At 41.8% G+C, this 23,242-nt stretch overlaps 1 protein-coding gene across 1 annotated transcript; it reads left to right on the top strand.

The window, feature by feature from the left end:
• The first annotated feature begins 1,099 nt into the window (after positions 1 to 1,099).
• Positions 1,100 to 21,250, top strand: ism2b (isthmin 2b). Its single transcript, XM_073816482.1, has 6 exons — positions 1,100 to 1,681; positions 4,555 to 4,737; positions 5,232 to 5,532; positions 9,415 to 9,552; positions 9,654 to 9,722; positions 19,385 to 21,250. Exons 1-6 carry the CDS (start codon positions 1,559 to 1,561, stop codon positions 19,900 to 19,902), a joined length of 1,332 nt encoding a protein of 443 aa, XP_073672583.1. The 5' UTR covers positions 1,100 to 1,558; the 3' UTR covers positions 19,903 to 21,250.
• The last annotated feature ends 1,992 nt before the right edge of the window (positions 21,251 to 23,242 follow it).

The raw sequence follows: 23,242 nt of genomic DNA, 5'->3' as shown, positions 1-23,242 counted from the left end.
ACCCCTTTAAGGTAAATATATGTGAAAGGTGAAAGAGGTGAAAGAGGTTCAGATGACAAAAAGTTTGACAATGCAAATAAGAAATAACGAGAATTTGTGCATTTTAATGAGTTTGAAAGACAAAAGCCTTTCAATAATATAATAATACATGGTTAACTTACTGAGTGAAAATTCAAATAAAAATGTGTTCATAAGTAGTTGATGCAATGTTGAAACACTTCTTAAAATTAAAATGATTTCTGTAAATCCATTGATCAAATGCTGTGTTGCCACCTGATTATCTGTGAATGTCCACAAAACTGGACTTTCTGAGTGTATATAAGCTGTAGACTATTTTAGAAAGAAAAATTTAAAAGATAAAAATGAGGAAGTAGAGAGAATCAATAAAAGTGACCCTGGACCACAAAACCAGTCTTAAGTCGCTGGGGTATATTTGTAGCAATAGCCAAAAATACTTTGTATGGGTCAAAATTATTGATTTTTCTTTTATGCCAAAAATCATTAGGAAATTATGTAAAGATCATGTTCCATGAAGATTTTTTGGTAAAATTCCTACTGTAAATATATCAAAATGTAATTTTTGATTAGTTATATGCATTGTTAAGAACTTAATTTGGACAACTTTAAAGGTGATTTTCTCAGTATTTTGAATTTTTTGCCCCCTCAGATTCCAGATTTTCAAATAGATGTATCTCGGCCAAATATTGTCCTATCCTAACAAACCATACATCCATGGAAAGCTTATTTACTGAGCTTTCATGTGATGTATATCTCATCACTGGTTTTGTGGTCCAGGGTCACAAATGATGAATTTATTCATTGTGTGAATAATAAGTAATCATGTAATGAATAAAAAGTAACTGTAGTCTGATTATGAGTATTTTAAAATGTAACTAATTACAAGTAATTAATTTTTGGAATCTGATTTCAGGAACTGAATTGGAATTAAAACTATATTAAAAAGGCTCTCTGAATTAAGTTCTGAATGGATCTTTGCACACACCTCTCAGATATCAGAAAAATGATTCTCCTCCCATGCTGACCCCTTAGAGATCAGACCATCCTGCTGCTATATCACTGCTGCTAGCAGCTTTACAGCTCAATTGTGTATCTTTCGTTTCCTTTTGGTATCTGAGATACTTCCATTACCATAGTAACGTGTCACCAATGATTCTGCTACATCCTGTAGAAGGAGAGAGGATGAAATTTTGTAAAAGTTGAATAAGGTTGCATTGGTGCGAACTGGAGAGCAGCGCGTAAGTGAGACCTGCAGTAGCTACTTAAACTGAGACGATCAGTCCACATGGACAGAGACAGTGCAGAAAGGCGTTTCCAGTCACATTTAGTGTATTTGTGAATGGAGTGAACGGGTGAGGAATATCTGCCTGAATTTCTAAAATGTTCATACCTGTGCGAGTTTTAATGAAGTTTGGATGAAGATGAAGAACAGCGCATTGAAGATCTTCGCCAGTAAGGAAACGCACAGAGCTTTCTAAACAACTATTGCACATTTTATATTTTAGCGGTACATAAGTAGACAGATACGCAACTGTGCAAAATGTTTACAGCGCGTAGAAGATTATGGGTACTTTTAACTGTGCTGCTGGCTGTCTGGATAGAAGGCGCGATCAGCTTCCCTGTGAGGCATCACAAGACATCCAGACACGGAGACTCCACAGAGGTGAGTAGCCTACAAGTGGATCAAAATTCTTGATCTAATTTAATTAATTAATTTATTTTTTAACTTCAGACATTTTATGTCACAGGGATTGATTACAAACCGTAACTTCATCATTTATTTTTGTTACTTTTCAAATGCTTTATGGGTCAATTTGTGTTTGAATGGTCTTGCCCCTAAGCCCTTATGTAATTTTTATTTTTTTTTATTTTTTGAGAGAGAAAGAGATTGCAGGGGTGCAGCAGATCCACCAAAGCAGCTTCTAGGGGAAATTGTAAAATTGTTTTTTTGTAAAAGATGTGCCCTCTCAGTAAAAGGTATAACATTTTGGAATTCATTACATGATTATTTAAAATCTTCTGCCAAGTTGACAAATGTTGCAAATTAGCTTTATCTACAATCACTATGTTACATGCATTTGACGGCTGTTGTTCCAGTTTGATCTACGCTCTTAAAAACAAAGGTGCTTTAAAAGCTTCTTCACAGCAATGCCATAAAAGAACCATTCAGTCAAAGGTTCTTTAAAGAACCATCTCTTTCTTACCTTTTTATAATCTGAAGAACCTTCTTTCACCACAACAAACCTTTTGTGAAACAGAAAGGTTCTGCAGATGTTGAAGGTTCTTATGGAACCATTTAGACAAAAAAGGTTCTTCTATGGCATCGTGAAGCACCTTTATTTTTAAGAGTGTATGTTTATTGTATTTGTCTACACTATTAAACAAAATGAATTGTATTGTTATACCTTTCTGTCAGACTCAGATTTCAGCTATTAAATGATAAATTGATAAATAACATAAAATAACATGATGTGTAAATATCATTTTTACTGTGCGTAATTTCCATTATTTACATTTAAGTAAAATGTGTGTATGTGGAAATGCTTTATAACCAAAGCATGACAAATGCATCAGGCATCAATTAATAATTAATTAATAATAATAAATAATTTGTATTATTTCATCATGCAAAGTGCACCAGAACGGAGAGAGACCTCATACAGTAGAGCAGTACAATAGTGAGGCCTTACATAATACTGGTCAAAAAGCACTTAGTTTCATTCTCTCTCACAGGGTCATAGTTCAGCTCCTAAATTGTTTTTTTTAGCCCCTCTTCTGTGTTAATGTGGAATTTCCTGCATTCTGGTCTCCTTGATCCTGTGTTTGTGCACAAGGGGGCCACGTCTAACCTCTCCAAGAAAGGTCCTGCTACTCAGCTTTGTATTACTAAATGTCTCTTTTGTTTTTACATGTGGGGCAGGGGTCGTCAAAGGGAAAGGGAATGGGGGGTCTTACATTATTGTTTTTCTTCACTGGTTTGGAAATGGCGTGGTCCTGGGACTTTGATATTGGAGGTCACACAAATCTAGGCTGCACTGCAGTCTGCTTTCCCAAATGCCCCAACATAAAGTGTGTGAGTTGATTGTGTCCATGTGTCTCACCAGAGAGCTCAATAGAGGCTGTGTGTATATCGCATGGTCTTTCGCTAGCACATAAGGCTTTGTTTCGAGTTCTGGAATTCATGCCATATGTTTGTGATGGTAAGAAAGTCTACTGGCAGGACAGGACAGGCCACATTCCACTGGGAGGAAAGATGATTTTACAATGAATTAACAATACAGAGGAAGACAAGAGATGCCTCGGGGAGACAAAGGATGTAAGGAGAGATTCAGTTTCTATTCTGAATGCTTAGGAAAATAAACTTGCTCTGTTAGTCCATGTAAGGGTCTTTACTAAGTGACAGCAGTGTTGAGACTTCTGGGAAGAAAAGACCAATTAATATTGAGAATAAGTGTTATAGAGAAGCTCACATATCCAGTAGTGTCTTCTCTGCAGATCAAGTAGTATACAGAGCAAAAAAAAAAAAAAAAAAGACATGAGACACCTCTAATTCAGAATTGAATTCATTCGATATTTAATCAATTGTTTACAGTGCTCTACTGTTGAAAAAACATGTTGTAAACAGAACATTTTGACTCAGCCGGATGGAATGCTTTTTACTATTATTTAATTGTGACTTACATAAAGCCCAAAGATGCAGATGCACGATTATCACGGAAGAAAAAGCATCCAAAACCCCCAGTAATGTGAACTGCGCATGTATGAACCCATAAAACCAACATCAGCACTTCTCTAGCCATGGTACCTGCTAAAGCATAAGTTTGATAAAACCAACATTGCCACAGCCCATCTTCTTATCTTGTAATAATAAATCCATTTATTTTTTTTTTGTGTAGAAGCAAAGCTATTTGACTTGCTGTTTAAAAGTGCTTTGAAGGTTAGAATGTATACTTAAAATTTGTAAGCTAAGGACAAATCAATGACAGGTTATGTAGTAACATAGTTACTTCACTGTTTGACTCTCAAGTTAGTAGAAACTCCTGTTCTGAGAAAGTTTTACAGGTGCTCAAGCGAACAAGAACATCAGCACAATTATGTAGAAAATAGGTACAAGTTGACTTATTATAAGATTTTCATTAGGGAACATCCAATTCTTTTTACTTGAGATTAACTGTATACCTTCAGTAGGCCAAAGCCATCAAGTGTGTCACCATATGCAGGAATTATACAATAGTATACAGGATCATTAGAATACAGGAAATCACAATAGTAACTAAAACCTGTGTTTGAGAGATGAAGGTCACTATCGATGTTCCAAAATGTTGCATATGGAGTGGTGCAGGTTTGATGTCAGAACCCAGAAAACTAATTTACTGCATGTTCCTCAAGATTTTCCTATGATGCTCTGATGTCATATCTGCACTGCTCTATGCAGGCTAGCACTTATTGTTGCATGTAATGTTTCTTTTTCATCGGACACATCCTCAGACATCTTTGACAGACATTGGCAATGATCATAATCTCTTGTACCAGCAGAACCAAGTCCAGAATGATTTGGCAGACCTACGTCCCCACCAACGCCGGTGGATCCAGCATCACTCAACAGGTGTCCTACCACTGCCTGAGCCTGAGGAAGAATCAAAACCTTTTGTCCTAGACCTTAAAAACTTTCCAGACCTTGCAAATGCAGACATTGGCTCTCAAAACCCAAACATTCAGGTGAGTGCATGCGCAAGCACACATCTCAAGTGAGTAGCTATCTTTGTGAAATGCTTTGTGATGTGATGTTATAGAGTTCCTCTTCCATTACTTCTGATGATTGATTGGGGCGAGTCATAATATGCCAGCCCAGATATAATAAGCCATTACTGTGTTTCTCTACTCTGAGGATAATGTCTAATCCTGTCTAATTCAAAGTGAATTCATCAGCATCCATAGTGAGTCATCACTCCTGATATGATGTAATTAAGTGTAATAAGTAATCTGATCGTGGGATGAGGAGGATGTAATTCTGCTTGATTTAATATAGAGCCTGAGCTCAAATCAGAAAACTTGATCAGTGACTCACTGCTGAAACTTACTGTCACTGACTTTTCTCCAGACTTACTACAGGATGATTTGTCATCATTGCCTTTATTATTTGCATGTTTTAAGTTCTTAAAATAACACCCAGTGTTCCATCCAATTTAATCCCTGTGTACTCCTGGTTGTAGGTGACCATTGAGGTGTTGGATGACCCCCCCATGGAAGTGGACATGGACCTGGTTAAAGAATGGAGCAACGACTGGCCCACATCTTCTCCCTCCTCTACTGTAGAATGGCTGGGTGGGAAGAAGCTTTTCTGGCCTTTATTTTGGGGCTACACAGATGTAGATTCAGGTGAAGATGGTACTGGCCAAGCTGTGGAGGAAGATGATGATTATGCACTGGAGTATGACAGTGGGGAGCCCCTTCCTAGTGGGCTGGACAAGACAAGTGACAATTGGGAAAGCCCATGGACTCAACGCCATTACGGTGAGTGCTTTCTTTTTTATTAGCTGCTTTTACACACAAGTCTTAGGAATTTAGAAGTGTGTTTGAACTTTCAAGCTGTGCAATTAAAAAAAGCTTTGAAATAATAAAAAGTTGTCTTCAAGCAAGATAAAAATTGTTAAAATTTAGAACTTTGTGCAGAAAAACTGTGTCCAGCTGGGGGAATGGGAGAGTTTAAAAACACTGCATTGGCAGCAATCAGATGAAGGCGATTTGGAAAGTGGAAAAAGAGATTTGGGATGAAGGGTAGAGCGAGCTGGTAAAGGCTGCTTCACAGCATTGATTCGGACTAAATTGTCAGCTGGCGGCTTTGATGTAGACACTGGTTCCACTCGGCGGAGAAGACCGCTGTTTGAAGATGAGCCCGATCCGCTCACTAATGGCAGTGTGAGTACGTTCTCTTGGACAAATAAGCCCATGCTTGTGTTCAATTAGAGCGCAGATCGGGAACAGAGTGAGAGGGGTCATTCGTTTACTTTTTATGTCCCGGGGGTTAGGCCCCAGACCCTGCATCCCACCACCACCCCCTCCAGCCCAAAGCGGCTGGGTCTTTTAAGCCTGTTCAAGAATCCTAGGCTTTTCAAGGTCATGCATAACATTACGCCTCTGTTGCTTTTTTGTTTTTCCCTCTAGGCCTGTTTTATGGTGGGAATTGTGCATTTTGTGTTTTAGCTGTGCAGTGGGGGCTTAATTGGAGTGGTCATAGAAAGACACAGTGATTGAGTTCTAAATTTAGAGGTTAAGGATGGCCTCAATCTAGACCAGAAGTTTGTGTTTACTTTACTATTACAGAATAATTTAATTATTTTATTATTATTATTATTATTATCGATTTCTGTGTGCTTAACAGGACAGGAGAATAATGTTTTATTGAAACAATGCTTTATCATTTTATACTGATGATTTCAGTCCTGCTTTAAAATTATTTTAGCCAAAGGGATGGCTTTAGCGTTCCAAAAAGATTTAACAGCCCATTCGAAATGTTCTTAACACCAGCATCCTTTAGAATGGGTTAACTGCTAATGCTAACCACCCAAATCTTGACCCTCTTGATTTAGTGCCAATTCCTGCTTTGATTAATCTCTGCTATAAGACAAGCCCTGTGGCTGTTGTGGTTTTCACAGTTTGGCAGTTCTACAAAGCCAGCAAGAGTAGTCGCTGAGCCAACGCCTCCTTTTCATCATTCACTAGTCTGTCTGTAATCAGGGCAACATCTCTGTGTGTGCAATGTCATTGGCACCCCACCCAAATTCAAGTTAAATATTTAAACATGCTAGTCTGTAATCTATACTCTATATTACAGAAGAAAGAAGACATCTGTTGTCTTTGTTTAATTCAGCAGTTTGTTTTTGGTAAAGAGTTTTAAAATCTCCCCCAAATGCTAAAAGCTAATCAGCCTTTTGAAGTCGTTTTTTTTTTTTTTTTGTAGGCTATAAGGCCTGGCAAAAGGTAACTCTTTCAGCTTACCCTTGTTTTCGTGTATAGAGGTTATTATTAAGGTGTAGAGTGTTGTTGTTGGTGGTTTCCAGGGTGCTACCATGTTATTGCAATAGTTTTACTGAGTTGGTGTCTTTGAGTGATGAGTAGTTGTTATTATGTTACTATGCATTTGCTGGGTTTATTGCTAAGACAGGGTAAGATGAGGGTCTTAGTCTTGATGTTAAAGAACAAGTCATTGGATGAGGCAACTCTGACAGCACTGGTCCCAAGCCAGGATAAAGGAAGAGGCATATACAAAATGTTGGAACTGTCCTGTCAAAGTCAGCTGCTGCAGCACTGATTGCATGGAAGCCCTCCTTGAATAATTATTGAATAATCACCACCTGGTTCCACACTTGCCATGCCAAGATCACAGTCATTGGGGACACTTTCTACAATCTACTCCAAGAGGAACTTTCTAGTGTCCCACGTCACGGTGTCCTACTGATCAGTGACTATAACACCCAGCTCGATGGCAATCACACCAGCTTCAAGGCTCATGTTGGCCCTCATGGATCAAGCATCCAAATGAACATCAACACCGACCGACTATGTTTTTTTCTGTACTGCGAACAATGTATGCATTGGAAATATGGAATTCCAATATAAGCGGAGACACAGAATGACATGGCAATCACCTTGTGGTCATCCCTTCTCGATGTCAGAAGCCCATGCGGTGCGGATGTGGAATCGGATCATAATTTGCTTGTCGCTAAATGTCGGCTCTGACTTTCGTGTCCCCTACCTAAGATCCATCATTTGTGGCCATTCGACATTGCTAAGTTTAAGGACTGTGGAACCGATTCTAACTATTGGCAGGAATGAAAGACAAGACAAAGATTGAGGAAGTGTGGTCGGGAGAAAACGTGGCTCGTATCAAGAAAGATGGATTAAGAATGATGCTTGGGACCTCATTGATGCATGGCGACAACAAAAGCAACTGTGGGACCAGGCCTATCCAAGATCTGGGATGCTGCTAAAGAGCAGTATCGAATAGGTGACAATTTAGTCAAAAGAAATTGTCAATGCGATAACTGAATTGAACAGAAAGGCCAAGAAACACAGGAAACTGACGATAGAAATGACACACAAACATTATGCTGAATCATCCGAGAGCTTAGCAGAGTCCTTGTGGGAGTGGAGTACCAATCAGAGATCAAGATGGCTTCAAGGCTCATGCCAGCTCATGCACCTAAGACCTATTGTTTGTGGCCATTTGACATTGCTAAGTTTAAGGATATTGCTTGACAATTTCAACTTGAACTGTGGAACCGAATTAAACTATTGGCAATGGAAGATGACAAAGTGTGTGATCGAAAGAAGTGGCTCGTATTGTGAATGATGTGTTAAGAACGATACTTGGGACCTCATAGATGAATCGAACAGAAACTCCAAGGATCACAGGAAACTGATGATGGAAATGACACACAAACATTACACTGAATCATCTGAGTGCTACTGCTGACGGCCGAAGCACAAGAGAGATGTTGGGTGAAGCACTTTTACTCAACCAGCCTGCTGTGTCCGCACGGATCGAGGCAATTCTGACTAGTTCAGATTAATACTGCCATCCTCCAAGGATGTATGATCTCACTGATTCTCTTCATCCTTGCCCTAGATTTCATCATGCAACGTGTCAGATGACTATGGCTTGCTTGAGAGTGATGGTAGATGAATTGCAGATTTGGATTTTGGTAATGCATGCAGCTATCCAGTGATCCCTCAATAAACTTAATAATGCATTGGAGTGCAAGGCAGTGAAGTTTGGACTAAAGTGCCTCCAAGTGTAAAATAATTTGTCTTGTCTAAGCCTGTGCCTATACAACCATGAAAGTCAACTGCAGTGATCACTACATGGTTAAATGTTTTTTCAACAAAGATGCTTTGAATCTTAGAAATTTACTATTATAACTGTATCTTCAACAAAGAAGTTCACCACCTCACCGCTATACGGCCTGTGGCTGACATTGTCTCCGAACGTTGCTTCCGGTTTGCAGGTCACATACTGTCAATGACCGGACCACTTACCAAAGGCCATCATAGTAGAGACACTTGCCTAGCGGAAACGAAAGCATTCACTGATGGTTTACCTGCCGTAGCAGAGTGAAAGCTGCAGCTGCCAATCGAGTCAGCTGAAGATTTTTTGGTGCCCAATGACCCAGCTGGCACAGTAGGAATTAAGTGCTAAGTAAGTTTTAACAACACAACTGGTCACACAACTGGTGTTAATGGTAATGTGTCTCAGACGACCACTTGTGATTGGATCACTGAAAAGTACTTAAGGTTAAGGATTTTGTTCAAAATTTATATAAGGAATACAAATGTGTGCCATCTACAAAAAACAACAACAAATAAATGTTTTATCTTATTATCTTGTGCTCTTAGGAGAGAAAGACGAAGAATGGAGCACATGGAGTCCCTGTAGTGTCACCTGTGGCCATGGCAACCAGACCCGCTCACGTTCTTGTGGAGAATTTTGCATCTCTACCGAATCACGAAGCTGTGACCTCATGCCATGCCCAGGTTACTTCAGTACTCAAAACTGTCTGTTTTTTTTTCTAAAATGCAAAACCATTTTATCTAATCTCATGTAACACTGACCTTTTTTTTTTTTTTTTTTAAAGATGATTGGAACAGTGTGGCGCACGTCTTTCCATTTGAGATGGAAAATGGTACAGAACCCTTTGGCACTGGTAAGTGCTTTAAATTTATTGTTAAACTTAGAAATATTCAAATCAAATAATCATGAATCACATGTAGTAAAAATAAAGTAGTGATATGGTCCAGAATTTTATAAAAAATAACATTCAGACACTGATTGTTAGTAGAATGTAATGTACACCTGTGAATCACCTTGAAACCAATTGGTTAAAAATTAACAGTGTATTCTGTTTGTGTTTCACAACTTCTAAACAGTCTTTCATCGTGTGGGCCATCACACAGGGGACATCCATTCAGTTATCAACATCTATCAGACATAAAAATTAACAGTGTATTCTGTTTGTGGGTGATATTTCGTGCTTGTTTTTGAGTCCTATTGATAATTAAATTATGGCATACCAAGATAGCAAGTGACAAGATCTTTGTTAAATGTCCCATTTACAATTGTATTGCGAAGCCAATGTTATTAACCCTTAAAGACCTAGAACATTTTTGGGGCACCTGAGGCACCTGTATATTTCTTTGTTTTTTCAGACCTATTCTAGCAGTCAGCATCAATTGTCATATATCATTATAAACATAAGAACTTGAACTTTATGTCTAGCTAATTTAAAATTACAAATTTCCTTTTGTTTTCTCTAAAAATTAGTGAATTTCCAGAATTTTAGGAAAAAACGCTACCAACAATTGGGTGTTTTTTACTGTGTACTCAAACAAAAACTCCTGAAGTTTAGATTTTTTTCTTTAAAAATTTGTATTTAGGTGTTTTACACTTCCAAATAAAATTTTGTCTATATATAACATTCCCCAAGCAAGTTATAGCCAATTATTACAATATTATTTAGGTGCTTTTCAGTGAAAAACAGGCCCATTTCGTTTATTGACAATATAGATCTGTCCAAAAACGTTTCAGGAGTAAAGTCATTGCAGAAACAGTGTTAAATAATAGCAAAACACAGTAAAAAATAATTTACTATTTCATAAATATATTCTTAATCCAAAAGATGAACAATAAACACAAATAGTGTAGAAAGTAGCACAAGAAAAAATGCACAAACTGTCTTGTGCAACAAAAAAATAAATAAACAATCCAAATTATTCACAAACTACACACAAAATGAGAGAGAAATATACAGAGTGCCACCGAAAAAATAGTACAAATAATCTTTAAAAACTATATAATAATTAGTTACATAATATAACAACCAAATAGATGGATCTGCTGGCTGTAGTCTGCGTCGGAATCTATTTTACCGGGACATCGCCTAGTGACCGAAAACCCACATTCCAGTGCTTTATCCGATATCTACTGTTGTTTCATCCTTGTTTTTGGTTTGTTTTATGTCAAAGGGCTCTGTCGTGAGTATTTCTGTACATTTTCAAAGAATGCTGTCATGCAAATGTGTTATTTTGCGTTTGTTTTCATGCACGCAAGACGCACTTTGCTTTCACTTTGCGTCTGTTCAGATCTGCAAAGAAACATACTAATCGGTGGTTCAAAAGACCAAAACCTATGTTTATTGGTTGAATAGATGACAGTTTGAACCAATCGGGGCACAGGGGTGGGACTAAGCATCAACAATCGTTCCTGTTTGGCTCAGAGGACCAAAATGTGTTGTTCTCTTACAAGAGGGAACGAGTACTGCGTAAGAAGTATCTTACGCTAGGGGAAAATCCTTTTCTGCGAGATATTGAAGCCAAAAATTATCCTTAATTTTGAAATAATGTAAAGCGCGTTGCAGCAGCATACAGACATAGGCGAAACAGCTTGCGCGCCTATTGGCTGCTCTGCGGCAACTGCAGCAGCCTATTAGAGCGAGGCCTGACGCGACGCCAGATCCAATGGGGGCATTTCGCGCCCTTTGCGTCGCTTCGCGCCCTTTTCGTAGCTTCCCGCCTAAAAGGGCGTGGTCTAGACCTATAAATATCGCTCATAGGCAGCTATTATCTGATTTTTCATCCTTCAAGCGAAGCACACGCATCGCTGGAGCCGGATAAGAAGCCGCCGTTTGACTGCAAGCATCTCAGCGGGACGAGCCACTGAAGCTGCTGGCCACGCCGCCTTCCGTGCATTCCTGCTGCGCTTTCCGGCGCCTATATCCTTTATAATCTACAGTGTGTGTCGCCGCTGCGATACACACTGTTTCTCTAAAAAGAGCAAAGCGTCTTTTTAAAGATGCCTTCATACGGCTCGTGCAGATGCCAATGGTGACTCTGAGGACTTGCCTTGCCTTCTTCACTGAGACTGCTCCCCCGCCCGCCGCGGTGTAGCGCCGTAAAAAGCGCCGTGCCCAGCGGGCCCCGGACACTTCCCCCAGCCGACAAAGCTCGCCGGTTCGCCCGCCTGCTTCATCGACCTCGTCAGCCTCTGTTCCGGACGTAAAGCGGCCGCTGTCTGCCACCGCTTCCATTGACGCCGCTGACGAGGGGGGCCATGAAGGAGGAAGAGGTTTCTGATTCTGATTTCCGTTTCCCGCCAAAGCAGGAACGCGCATGCTGCTCAGAAGAGGCGATAGCAGCCCACTTATGTCTGCCCTCCGCTGGACGGCGTGCTAAGTCGGCCCTCCCCTCTAAAGCTTGCCGTCAGACGTCAAACCTGCTTCGCCGCGCTTTCGCCGCCGCCTAGCCGCGTCAGCGCTGTGTAACATGGTCTCTCACCGTTGCTGAGAGGCACCCGTGGTTAACGCTTTCTGACGTTTTTCTCGTCTGGCCGCCGCCCCGCCAGACGCGGCCCGCGGCCCAGGATTGAGTTGAAACCTGAGCCTCCGAAATCGTCCTAGCACAACTGGGAAAACGACGGTGTATGAGTCCCGCTGTTGCCGGACCCCCACCAAAGTTATTCGCTCGTCCAGTTCCAGGAAATGTGACTGTTCCAGTGTTTTCTGCAGCCAACAAACCGGCTCCGTCGCCCGTTTGCCTGCACACAAAAGTCGTTCCCACGGCTACACAGATAAACCCCCAATAAAGTGTATTGTCTGGTGTCCCGGCCACGGCCGATGGTGTTTCATGTGTCGTAAGAATGCCCACTAACCAGTGCTCATCTCTAACGTTACACACAAGCACAGCGCATATAAAATCGACACAGATCGATTGCGCTTCACAACCGGCCACGGCCGATGGTGTTTCACGTGTAAGAATGCCCACTGCAGTGCTCATCTCTACACACAAGCACAGCGCACTTAAAATCGACACAGATCGATTGCGCTTCACAACCGGCCACGGCCGATGGTGTTTCACGTGTAAGAATGCCCACTAGCAGTGCTCATCTCTACACACAAGCACAGCGCACATAAAATCGACTCAGATCGATTGCGCTTCACACGTGGTAAATATGCCCGCTTCACAGTGGCCACAGACACCACATTATGCACGTCAAACGGTTTCTGTGAAAACGAAACCAAAAGTGCATTCGCTCTACGCAGGCGAACGTTGTTTGGAGTGTGTTAAATGTGCCCGCTGCCCCACAGCCACATCCACACACAGACATAATAGTTCCCGCTATCAGCGTGCCCCATGCCTCAAATATCACGAGCACGTTTTGCATGAAATCAGCGTGCATTCGCTCCATGCAAGCGAACGATGTTTGGAGTGTGTTAAATGTGACTGTTCCAGTGTTTGCTGCAGCCAACAAGCCGGTTCTGTCGCCCGCTTGCCTGCACACAAAGGTTGTTTTCACGGCTACCCAGATAAACCCCCAATAGAGTGTATTTTCTGGAGTCCCGGCCACGGCCGATGGTGTTTCACGTGTAGTCAAAAATGCCCACTCCTCCAGTGCTCATTTCTACACACAAGCACAACCTGTCATACAGACCCTGCGAACATAAAATCGGCTCAGATCGATTGCGCTTCACATGTGGTAAACGTGTCCACTTAACAGTGCCCACAGACATCACATTATGCACGTCAAAAGGTTTCTGTACAAACGAAACTAACGTGTATGCAGGCGAACGGTGTTTGCAGTGTGTTAAATGTGCCTGTTGCCACACAACCACATACACACACAGACATAATAGTTCCCGCTATCAGCGTGCCCCACGCCCCGAATGTCACGAGCACGTCTCTGGTGCCACAGCATACCGAAACCACTCCGTTAATGAAAGAACGGAGCGCGCTTCGTATTCAGCCTCTAGCTATTCATGCAAACGCATTGGAAAAGCTTCCAGGGGTCTCGAAATGGGTGCTGGACATTATAAAAGGAGGCTATTCGCTACAGTTTCACCGACGTCCGCGCCGCTATACAGCGCGCGTCGAGACCACAATGCAGACAGAAGCAGCACACCTGCTTCGAGCCGAAGTGGCGAAACTATTGAGCAAAGGGGTCATAGAGCCCCTTTCTCAAGCTCAAAGCGAAGGGAGGCTGTACAGCAGATATTTCCTGGTACCGAAAAAAGACGGGGGTCACAGACCCATATTAGATCTAAGGCAACTGAACAAAGCGTTGGTGAAGCGTCGGTTCAGGATGCTCACGACCAGAAAAATCCTCGCGCAAGTTCGCCAAGGAGACTGATTCGTGTCAGTGGATCTGAAAGACGCGTATTTTCAAATACAGATAGCGTCACGTCACAGGCGATTTTTGAGACTCGCCTTCGAGGACCAGGCATATCAGTACACAGTCCTGCCGTTCGGTTTGTCCCAGGCACCCCGTACATTACGAAGTGCATGGACTCAGCGCTCGTTCCTCTCAGACTGAAAGGCGTGCGCATACTGAACTATTTGGACGATTGGCTGATTCTAGCGCAGTCTCGCTCAGTGCTTGTACAGCATACGACCATGTTACTCGATCACCTCGAGAATTTGGGTCTCAGAGTCAATTGGGCGAAGAGCTCACTATCCCCCAGTCAGAAAACTTCCTTCCTGGGCACAGAATTGGACTCGCTGTCAATGATAGCGCGGCTGTCACCACAGCGCGCAGCAGACATTCAGCGCACAGCGGGCTCGTTCCGCTGCGGCGCGTCTGTCCCGCTCAAAAAATTTCAGAAAATGCTGGGTCTCATGGCCTCAGCGTCATCAGTTCTGCAGCTGGGTCTGCTATGTATGCGCCCACTGCAGTTCTGGCTGAAAGCGCGCGACCCGCGTCAAGCGTGGGCGCCCGGTCGGCTTCGTATCACGGTCAATCAGTAATGTGTCACAGCCCTGAATCCGTGGAGAGCAATCGACTGGTACCAGTTAGGTGTAAGCCTGGGGACTTCCTCGAGAATAAAAGTGGTGTCTACGGACGCGTCCACCTCGGGATGGGGGGCTCTGCTCGAGGGCAGACCGTCTTTTGGCCAGTGGTCAGAACGGGAAAAGCTCCTGCATATCAACTGCCTCGAAATGTTGGCAGTACAGAACGCGCTGATGCGCTTCTGTCCCCAAATAAAAGGAAACCATGTATTAGTCCGCTCGGACAACATGTCAGTGGTTTCCTATATAAATCGCCAGGGCGGTCTCAGGTCCAAAAACCTATACAGACTTGCAGAACGCCGCCTGGTATGGGCTCAGCGCAACCTGCGCTCGCTGAAAGCAGCGCATGTGCCAGGGCTTCTAAACATAGGGCCAGACAGACTGTCCAGGAACAATGTTCCAGCAGGCGAATGGTCTCTACACCCACAGACAGTACAACTACTGTGGAAGAAATTCGGCAGAGCGGAAGTAGACCTGTTTGCGTCTCCGAACAACGCTCACTGTCTGGAATTTTACTCAAAAAGCAGAGACGCGCTGGCCCACGAATGGCCCCGCCGTCATCTCTATGCTTTTCCCCCCGTCTCTCTCCTACCTCAGGTGATAGAGAGGGTCAGCGAAAAAGGATGTTCAATACTGCTGATAACGCCGTTTTGGGAAAACCAGCCCTGGTTCCCAGCGCTGATGCAGCTGACGAGCACTGTCCCGTGGCCGATACCAGTGAGGAGAGTCCTTCTCTCTCAGGCCAGCGGCTCGATTTGGCATCCTCACCCAGAGCTGTGGTCCCTTCATGTCTGGGCCACCAGCGAATATATGATGAACTCCCTAAAGGACTATTAAACACGATCACGCAGGCTAGAGCCCCGTCTACGAGACGGCTCTATTCCTCAAAATGGTCAGTGTTTTCGGGCTGGTGCGCAGCTCGCGGCTCGTCACCCACTAACTGTGGTGTGATGGAGGTGCTTTCCTTTCTACAAGAGCTGCTGGACAAGGGCAGAACCCCGTCCACGCTCAAAGTCTATGTGGCGGCCATAACAGCGTTCTCGAGCACAACGCTAGGTCAGTCAATAGGAAGGAACGATTTAGTTATTCGCTTCCTGAGGGGAGCTAGAAGACTAAATCCCCCCAGACCTCCCACAGTCCCCGTATGGGACCTTTCTGTGGTACTAGAGGCCATGAAAGGTGGACCATTCGAGCCTCTGCAGACTATTGATTTGAAATACCTGTCTCTTAAAGTGCCCCTATTATGCCTTTTCAAATATGATATTTCATGTAGTGTGTCATGTAGCTGTATGTGAACATAAACTATCTGCAAAGTTGTGACGCCGACAGTGCACTATAAATAAAGTTTTTGTCTATCAAAAAAAAGAGTCGGCTCACATTCGCCTAAACGAGTCGTCAGCAATTCGAATCTTTTTTCTGTAACGGCCACACGTCACGAGCTACACATTTGCGTAATGTCCGCCCACATTCAATTTCGCGAACAACTTGCCCGCCCACAAACAGCAGGCCTACCATTTTCACGTGGATTACATCATGTCAAGAAGACGCCCTGCACTGTGACAGCCTGTGAGAGTGAATTTGTTTTATATGCCCTTCCAAAAGATGAAACTATCAGTGGTTAACATTAATTTTTTCAACACCTCAGCAGTCCAATGCCAATCTTGTGTTGTGTTCGCGTCATTTTACTGATGACTGCTTTTCTAATCTTGGGGAGTAACGTTACAACGCGAGATTCACCAAACGCTTGGTTTTAAAAAATGGATCAGTGCCCAGTTTATTTGGACCGGCTTGCTCCTCTGAACTTCTACCTGTAAGTATGATTAATAATTGTATTTTCTAGCGATCGTTCAAAATACGTCTTTGTGTACGTTATGGTGTGTAACAACCCCGCACATGTCTTGGTAACCGGCTAACTTGCGTTTCTGTAGTTCTGTTGTTCAGCTGTGAGTGCAATGTAGTCTAAAAAGTCTTGTGATTGATGCAGCTTGACTGTCTGTCTGCCTTATTAGTTTAAGTAATGATAATGATAAACGATGGCTTAACGCAGTGTTATGGATTGTACAGTGTTGAAGTTCACAACGTAGAGGTGTGCCCGGTTCGCTTACAAAAGCAAATTGCAAACACTGTCCACAGTTAACATATGACACCCACTGAGAAACGTCCTGCTCCGGTCGTGCTTGCAAAACAGTTTCTTGTCGATGTGACACTTCAACCGTTTCATCGTCAGACTCCGGCTCGAATTGATAGGGTAAAATCGAGGCTATCTTTTCTATGCATTAACAAGTCTCCACAGCTGTCATTCAGTTATGCCAATGGGCGTTTCGTTTTGCGCTGTAGCGGTAGACCAATCCAAAAGGACTGCACCATCTGACCAATCACAGCAGTGAGGGCTCACTGAAAGGAGGGGTTTAGAGAGACTGATTCTTCGAACTGCTTCACACGAGTCGTTTACGAATCATTTAGAAACGGGGTAAAAATAAATCTAATTTTGGAGAAAACTAAAGTGTTTTTTGAACTTGCATACATGTAAACCTGTTTTAAGAGACTATTACAACAATATTAACTACCTTTAAAATGGCATAATAGGGGCACTTTAAGACCGTGTTTCTGCTGGCTCTCGCTTCAGTGAAGCGCATAGGGGATTTGCACGCACTCTCTGTGAGCGCGACGTGCATGGAATTTGGACCTAATGACTCTAAAGTCATACTCAAACACAAACATGGTTACGTTCCAAAATCACTCAACACACCGTTTAGGGCACAGGTCATCGCGCTGTCAGCCCTACCGGTCAATGATGAGGAAACGGACGCGAGCCTCCTATGCCCAGTCAGGGCATTACGAGCTTACGTGTCTCGCTCGTCTGCTTTTAGACAGACAGAGCAGCTTTTTGTTTCGTTTTACGGGCGTCCCAAGGGACTGGCCGCGTCGAAACAGAGCTTATCCAGATGGATAGTTGATGCTATTGCGTTGGCATATGCTTCCAAGGGCATGCAGTGCCCGCTAGGTGTCAGAGCACATTCCACGAGGGGCGTGGCCTCATCGTGGGCGTGGTCGAGTGGGATTGCCTTGCAAGATATTTGTACAGCGGCGGGCTGGGCCTCTCCGTCTACATTTATAAGGTTTTACAACCTGGAGGTTCCCGCCTTACAGGCCAGATTGCTGTCAGTCTAGATGTTCAGTGTTGTCTGACCTGATGTTATCAGCTCGGAATGCTGCGTCTACTGAGCACAGCTCTAGGGTCGACAGTGAAAGTGATAGCACAAGATGTGTCTGAGCAAACTGTGTGAAGACCCTTATTCTTACGTCAGCTCAGGCCGTAACCCCGCCCTGTATGTACGTTTACTTAGCGTCTGAGTGACGCTGCACTATGTGGAAGAGTGCGGCATTGCCCCTCCCTCTTCCCCGGACTCCCTGTGAGTTCCATAGGTGATTATGAACTGTATGAACCCCGGGCTTTCGCCCTTGGGTCTTTGGTGTCAGATCTCAGCATGCACGGCGTTTTACACTGGGTCCCCTAGCGTAAGATACTTCTTACGCAGTACTCGTTCCCTCTTGTAAGAGAACGTACTCGGTTACTAACGTAACCTCGGTTCTCTCTAGAGAGGGAACGAGTACTGCGTATCTTGCCGTGCATGCGCACGCTCTGGTTGCTTTGATGATGAAAAACCAGATAATAGCTGCCTATGAGCGATATTTATAGGTCTAGACCACGCCCTTTTAGGCGGGAAGCTACGAAAAGGGCGCGAAGCGACGCAAAGGGCGCGAAATGCCCCCATTGGATCTGGCGTCGCGTCAGGCCTCGCTCTAATAGGCTGCTGCAGTTGCCGCAGAGCAGCCAATAGGCGCGCAAGCTGTTTCGCCTATGTCTGTATGCTGCTGCAACGCGCTTTACATTATTTCAAAATTAAGGATAATTTTTGGCTTCAATATCTCGCAGAAAAGGATTTTCCCCTAGCGTAAGATACTTCTTACGCAGTACTCGTTCCCTCTCTAGAGAGAACCGAGGTTACGTTAGTAACCGAGTACGATTTCATCTGACGAATCAGTGCTGAGGAAATGTGATGACGTAATCACGCTTACTACGGAGCCTCTGAATGAGACAAATGCGATATCACTGAAAAGAGCAGACTCTGTACTTTACGAGACTTTTTAAAGCATTCAAATTGGATTAGCGGTTCAAAAGTTATTAAACATTTAAGACCAATAGTTATTTTTAGCCGCCGGCGGCTGTCTCGGTCTTTGAGGGTTAAGAAGCTCAGAACTGAATTAAGCAATTGCTATGTAAAATCAGATAAGTGTGCTAACTGTGTTAAATAAACATGCAGACATCTCCAATAAATTGTATTAGTTAATGCTTTTTGCAACGTAGTCTATATGAACTTTTATAGACTATATCAACTTTCGAAGCATGAATATGTTAAAAGATATGTGAATGTTTTGTTTTTTTATGCATGAAATTATCATAGGCAAAGTGGGTTACTATAGTTGATTTGGCTAATGTGTAATTAGTTTGAGTTTGGTTGTTCTGCAGATGTTGACAGCTGTGAGAAGTGGCTGAATTGTAAGAGTGAGTTTCTCCAGCGTTACCTACAGCAGGTTTTGACTGAATTACCCAGCTGTCCATGCACCTATCCTTCAGAAGCCTCCAACAATATAGTCAGTCTGCTGGATGCAGGACGTGATCGGACCTTCCAATGGAGGGATGCTAGTGGCCCAAAAGAACGGCTGGACATCTACAAGCCCTCGGCATGGTCTTGCTTACGTTCTGGCCTCTCAAGAGATGGAACCACCCTGGCTGCCCAGCATTGTTGCTATGATGACAACAAGCATCTAATTACAAGGGGCAAGGGGGCAGGAACCCCCAACCTAATAAGCACAGAGTTCTCTCCGGAGCTACATTTTAAGGTGGATGTAATGCCTTGGATACTGTGCAAAGGAGACTGGAGCAGGTTTCATGCCATTCGCCCACCTAATAATGGCCTGCATTGCACAGAGAACCCCCAACAGGACATTTTCATGAATGAACTGGAGGAAGCCAGAGAATATTAAGTCACCAAATTACCATCTATCCTCTGACACATCCTGCTGTGGTGCTTAACCCAATACAAAAATACCTGCCAGCCGCATAAGTGTGCAGTATAGAGCCTGTCTTATGTTGTGAGATGTGTTGCTGCAACTGTTCGCAAAGCATGGCCTCTAGCTTTTGCTATGTTTGACATATTGAAATTTAAGAAATGGTTTAAAATAGATTATAATCTATATGTTGATAATCTCTCTTTTCATATGTGAATCTTGTAACTCTGGTACTTGTGTAAAATTGCGTTTCATTTTTTTTTTTTTTTTTGTTGCTGCTGCTGCTGCTGCAGTCACAACAGTGGGATACAAAGGACTGACACCACAAACTCTAAATTGTCAGCATTATTCGAATGAAAATTTAGCTTGATAGACAGCAGAACTGGATCTAACATGACTTCCACATTCGTTCAAAACCTGATGATCATGTTATCCAGCATGATTTGAGAATGCTTCAGTCTGACTCTGTTGCATGGTCAATGTAATTAGCTTATTTGATCATTTTTTCCTCTTTTTTGTTTTAACATTACTATTTAATGCAAATAGATTTTAAAACTCATATATTCAGTGTGGTTTCAGACCTTTGGACCCCACTGTATTACTTTGATATCAGTGCGTCCAATGTAAAATCTGGGTCCTGGAGCAAAATGAGTTAAAAAACCTTTGCTCTAGATTTATGGGAATGTTTGAGAGTCAATGGGCACACTTTTACTGCCAACTCAGGGGAAACCTTTCCAACAATTTTCATTTAGTTCTTTGTTAGTGTCAGAATTTCAGAAAGGGAACAGACTGACAAATGTAAAGAGAATTTTATAATGTGTATATTGTTAAAACGTGATACTTTATATAATGCTTATGTACAATTTTGCGGTTTAGTTCTGCAAATGTGTATTGTTATTGCTGTTGCTTTTCATGTGTTATTGGGAACTGCTGCAGGGCAACTACTTATTATTGCTCCAGACCTCTAATTTGAATATTGCTCCTATGAGTATGCAGACTGTGTATGCACATGCTACGGCTGGCACTTTATTTAACATTTATTGAAATGTAAATGTGCATGATGACGCATTGTTATTTGTGTTTCTGGTGTTTGTGTTGTGAACAGATTGCTTCCTGTGGTCATTGTTAAATTAATGGCAAGAACAGTATTTCTGTGTTGGCATGTGTTGTACAGTATTTATTGTATTTTTATCGCACATTTGCTGACGATTTGAACTGATCATCCATTCAAATGGTGCACTACCCAGAGTCCTCCAGGACACACTGACCTAAAAAAGGGAAATCGTGTTCACAAACACCTCTTTAACAACAAAACAAGTCAATGTTCGCTGTTTATTATCTTGTGTACTTTATAATAATTGTGCAAGTTGCGAGTTCTATTAAAACAAATACAAAGATGAGTTTGAAAAAAAGATATTGCTTGTTTCTTTCAATACAAAACATCAGAGTTAATTTAGGTTGTTTAGTTATGAATCTTAACATCTGGACTGACTGATGCTAAGCAAAAACACTACACGCAGACTTTTTTGGCACTGCAATGCAAATACCTTTCATCCTTTTATATGAACAATCATCAATACCCATAGATCAGTGAAAGACTCATCAGGGCTCATGCCTTTGATTACTTTGTTTTTCCATTTGTTCGGCTTTAACTAGAAACATCCAACTGGAAACTCATCTCCCTGGCTATCTGCTTTTTTGTTTTTGTGGAAATCAGTTTTTACTTAAAAGATGTTGTTTCCTGAGTGATGAGTGGGGTTGTGTGCCATTCTGACTTTTTTGATAATGCCTTTTAAATTCCTGAATTTGAATTGCATTTAAATTCTTTTTAGAATTAGAATTTATTAGAATTCAGAACAGGACTGACCATTAGGTGAATATCAGAGATGTTACTAGTTGAAATTAAAGACATACCCTGTATATTTTCAACATCATCATTGAAAGTTTCAAGACAGTTTCTGGTCCCCATTGACTTTCATAGTATTTTTCCCAGTGGGGACCAACAACTGTTTAGTTATCCACATTCTTCAACATTTCAATGTGTAAAAAGAGCAATTAGTTTTGAACACTATATGTATCTGAGCACCAGACTTTTCATCAGCGACAATCTATATTTCCATTAATTCATTATTGTTTTTGATTGAGAGAGGTTTTTTCTTTCAAAACAAAAAGTTCAGATGTCTGAACAATTTATTTCTTGTTCACATCAAATTTTAATTTCTTATTGATTTAACCAAATTGTGTATGTTTTAGCACATGTGCATAAAAGAGTACAATTGTCTACAATTTGCATTCAAAACTGATGAGTTGATTCTCACTGAAATTGTCCAAATTTTCAAAACTTCTAAATATTCTTTCATCGTGTGGGCCATCACAGGCAAAATGATCCATTCAGTTATCAAAATCTATCAGACATGCATGTATATTCCATAAATATCTGACATGGAATGGTTGTGATGTCTGCTAAATTGGAAAATGGCCTGCCATTAGGGTTGCAAAGGGGCGGAAAATTTCCAGAAACTTTCCAGAATTTTTAGAAATGTTCCAGGATTTCTTGGAAACAACAGCTACAGCAGTACTGTATAAATACATGTATATTTGTACAATACATTTATTTGTAAAAATGTGTTATATATAAATTTAAAAAATCACAGTTGCTAGTTGTGGAGGAGCAATAGGAAGATATGTTAAAATGCATGGTGGTGGTTGTGTGAAAATGTAATATATAAAGATTTTGTGTGTGTGTGTGTGTGTGTGTGTGTGTGTGTGTGTGTGTGTGTGTGTGTGTGTGTGTGTGTGTGTGTGTGTGTGTGTGTGTGTGTGTGTGTGTGTGTGTGTGTGTGTGTGTTGACTTTTTCCCAATATATTTTACCTGTTGAAATATGTATCTGAAATGCTCAGTATGATACACAGACAAAACTGACATTCTTGTATAGTATAGAAAGCAGTCTGTCAACAAAAAATGTAGAAGAAAAATAGAATATAAAAATGAAATTGCATATAACAAAATGAAATTTACATATAACATGAAATGAAATGTGCATTTAACAAATATTTCCACTGTGAAAAAAAAAATCTAAACATTTTGAGCAGTGTGGCTCACACAATAACAAAAACACTTTGTTTTGGAAGCACCAAATCACTGAGACAATAATTAGGTTTTAAAGCATGAATTAAATATTTTGGGTGAGTTACCACATTTTGCAGACATGCAACAGAGTTCTGGTGTTCCAGCAAACAGTTGTGACAATTCCACTTATGGTTTAGGAAATGTTTTGCCAATGTGTTTTAGAAAAACTGTAATATATCTGCTAGA

The sequence above is a fragment of the Garra rufa genome, chromosome 13, assembly GCF_049309525.1.
Source record: "Garra rufa chromosome 13, GarRuf1.0, whole genome shotgun sequence".
In the NCBI taxonomy this organism is placed as follows: Eukaryota; Metazoa; Chordata; class Actinopteri; order Cypriniformes; family Cyprinidae; genus Garra; species Garra rufa.
The sequence above is the reverse complement of the archived record's forward strand: the minus strand, read 5'-3'. Positions and strand labels throughout refer to the sequence as shown.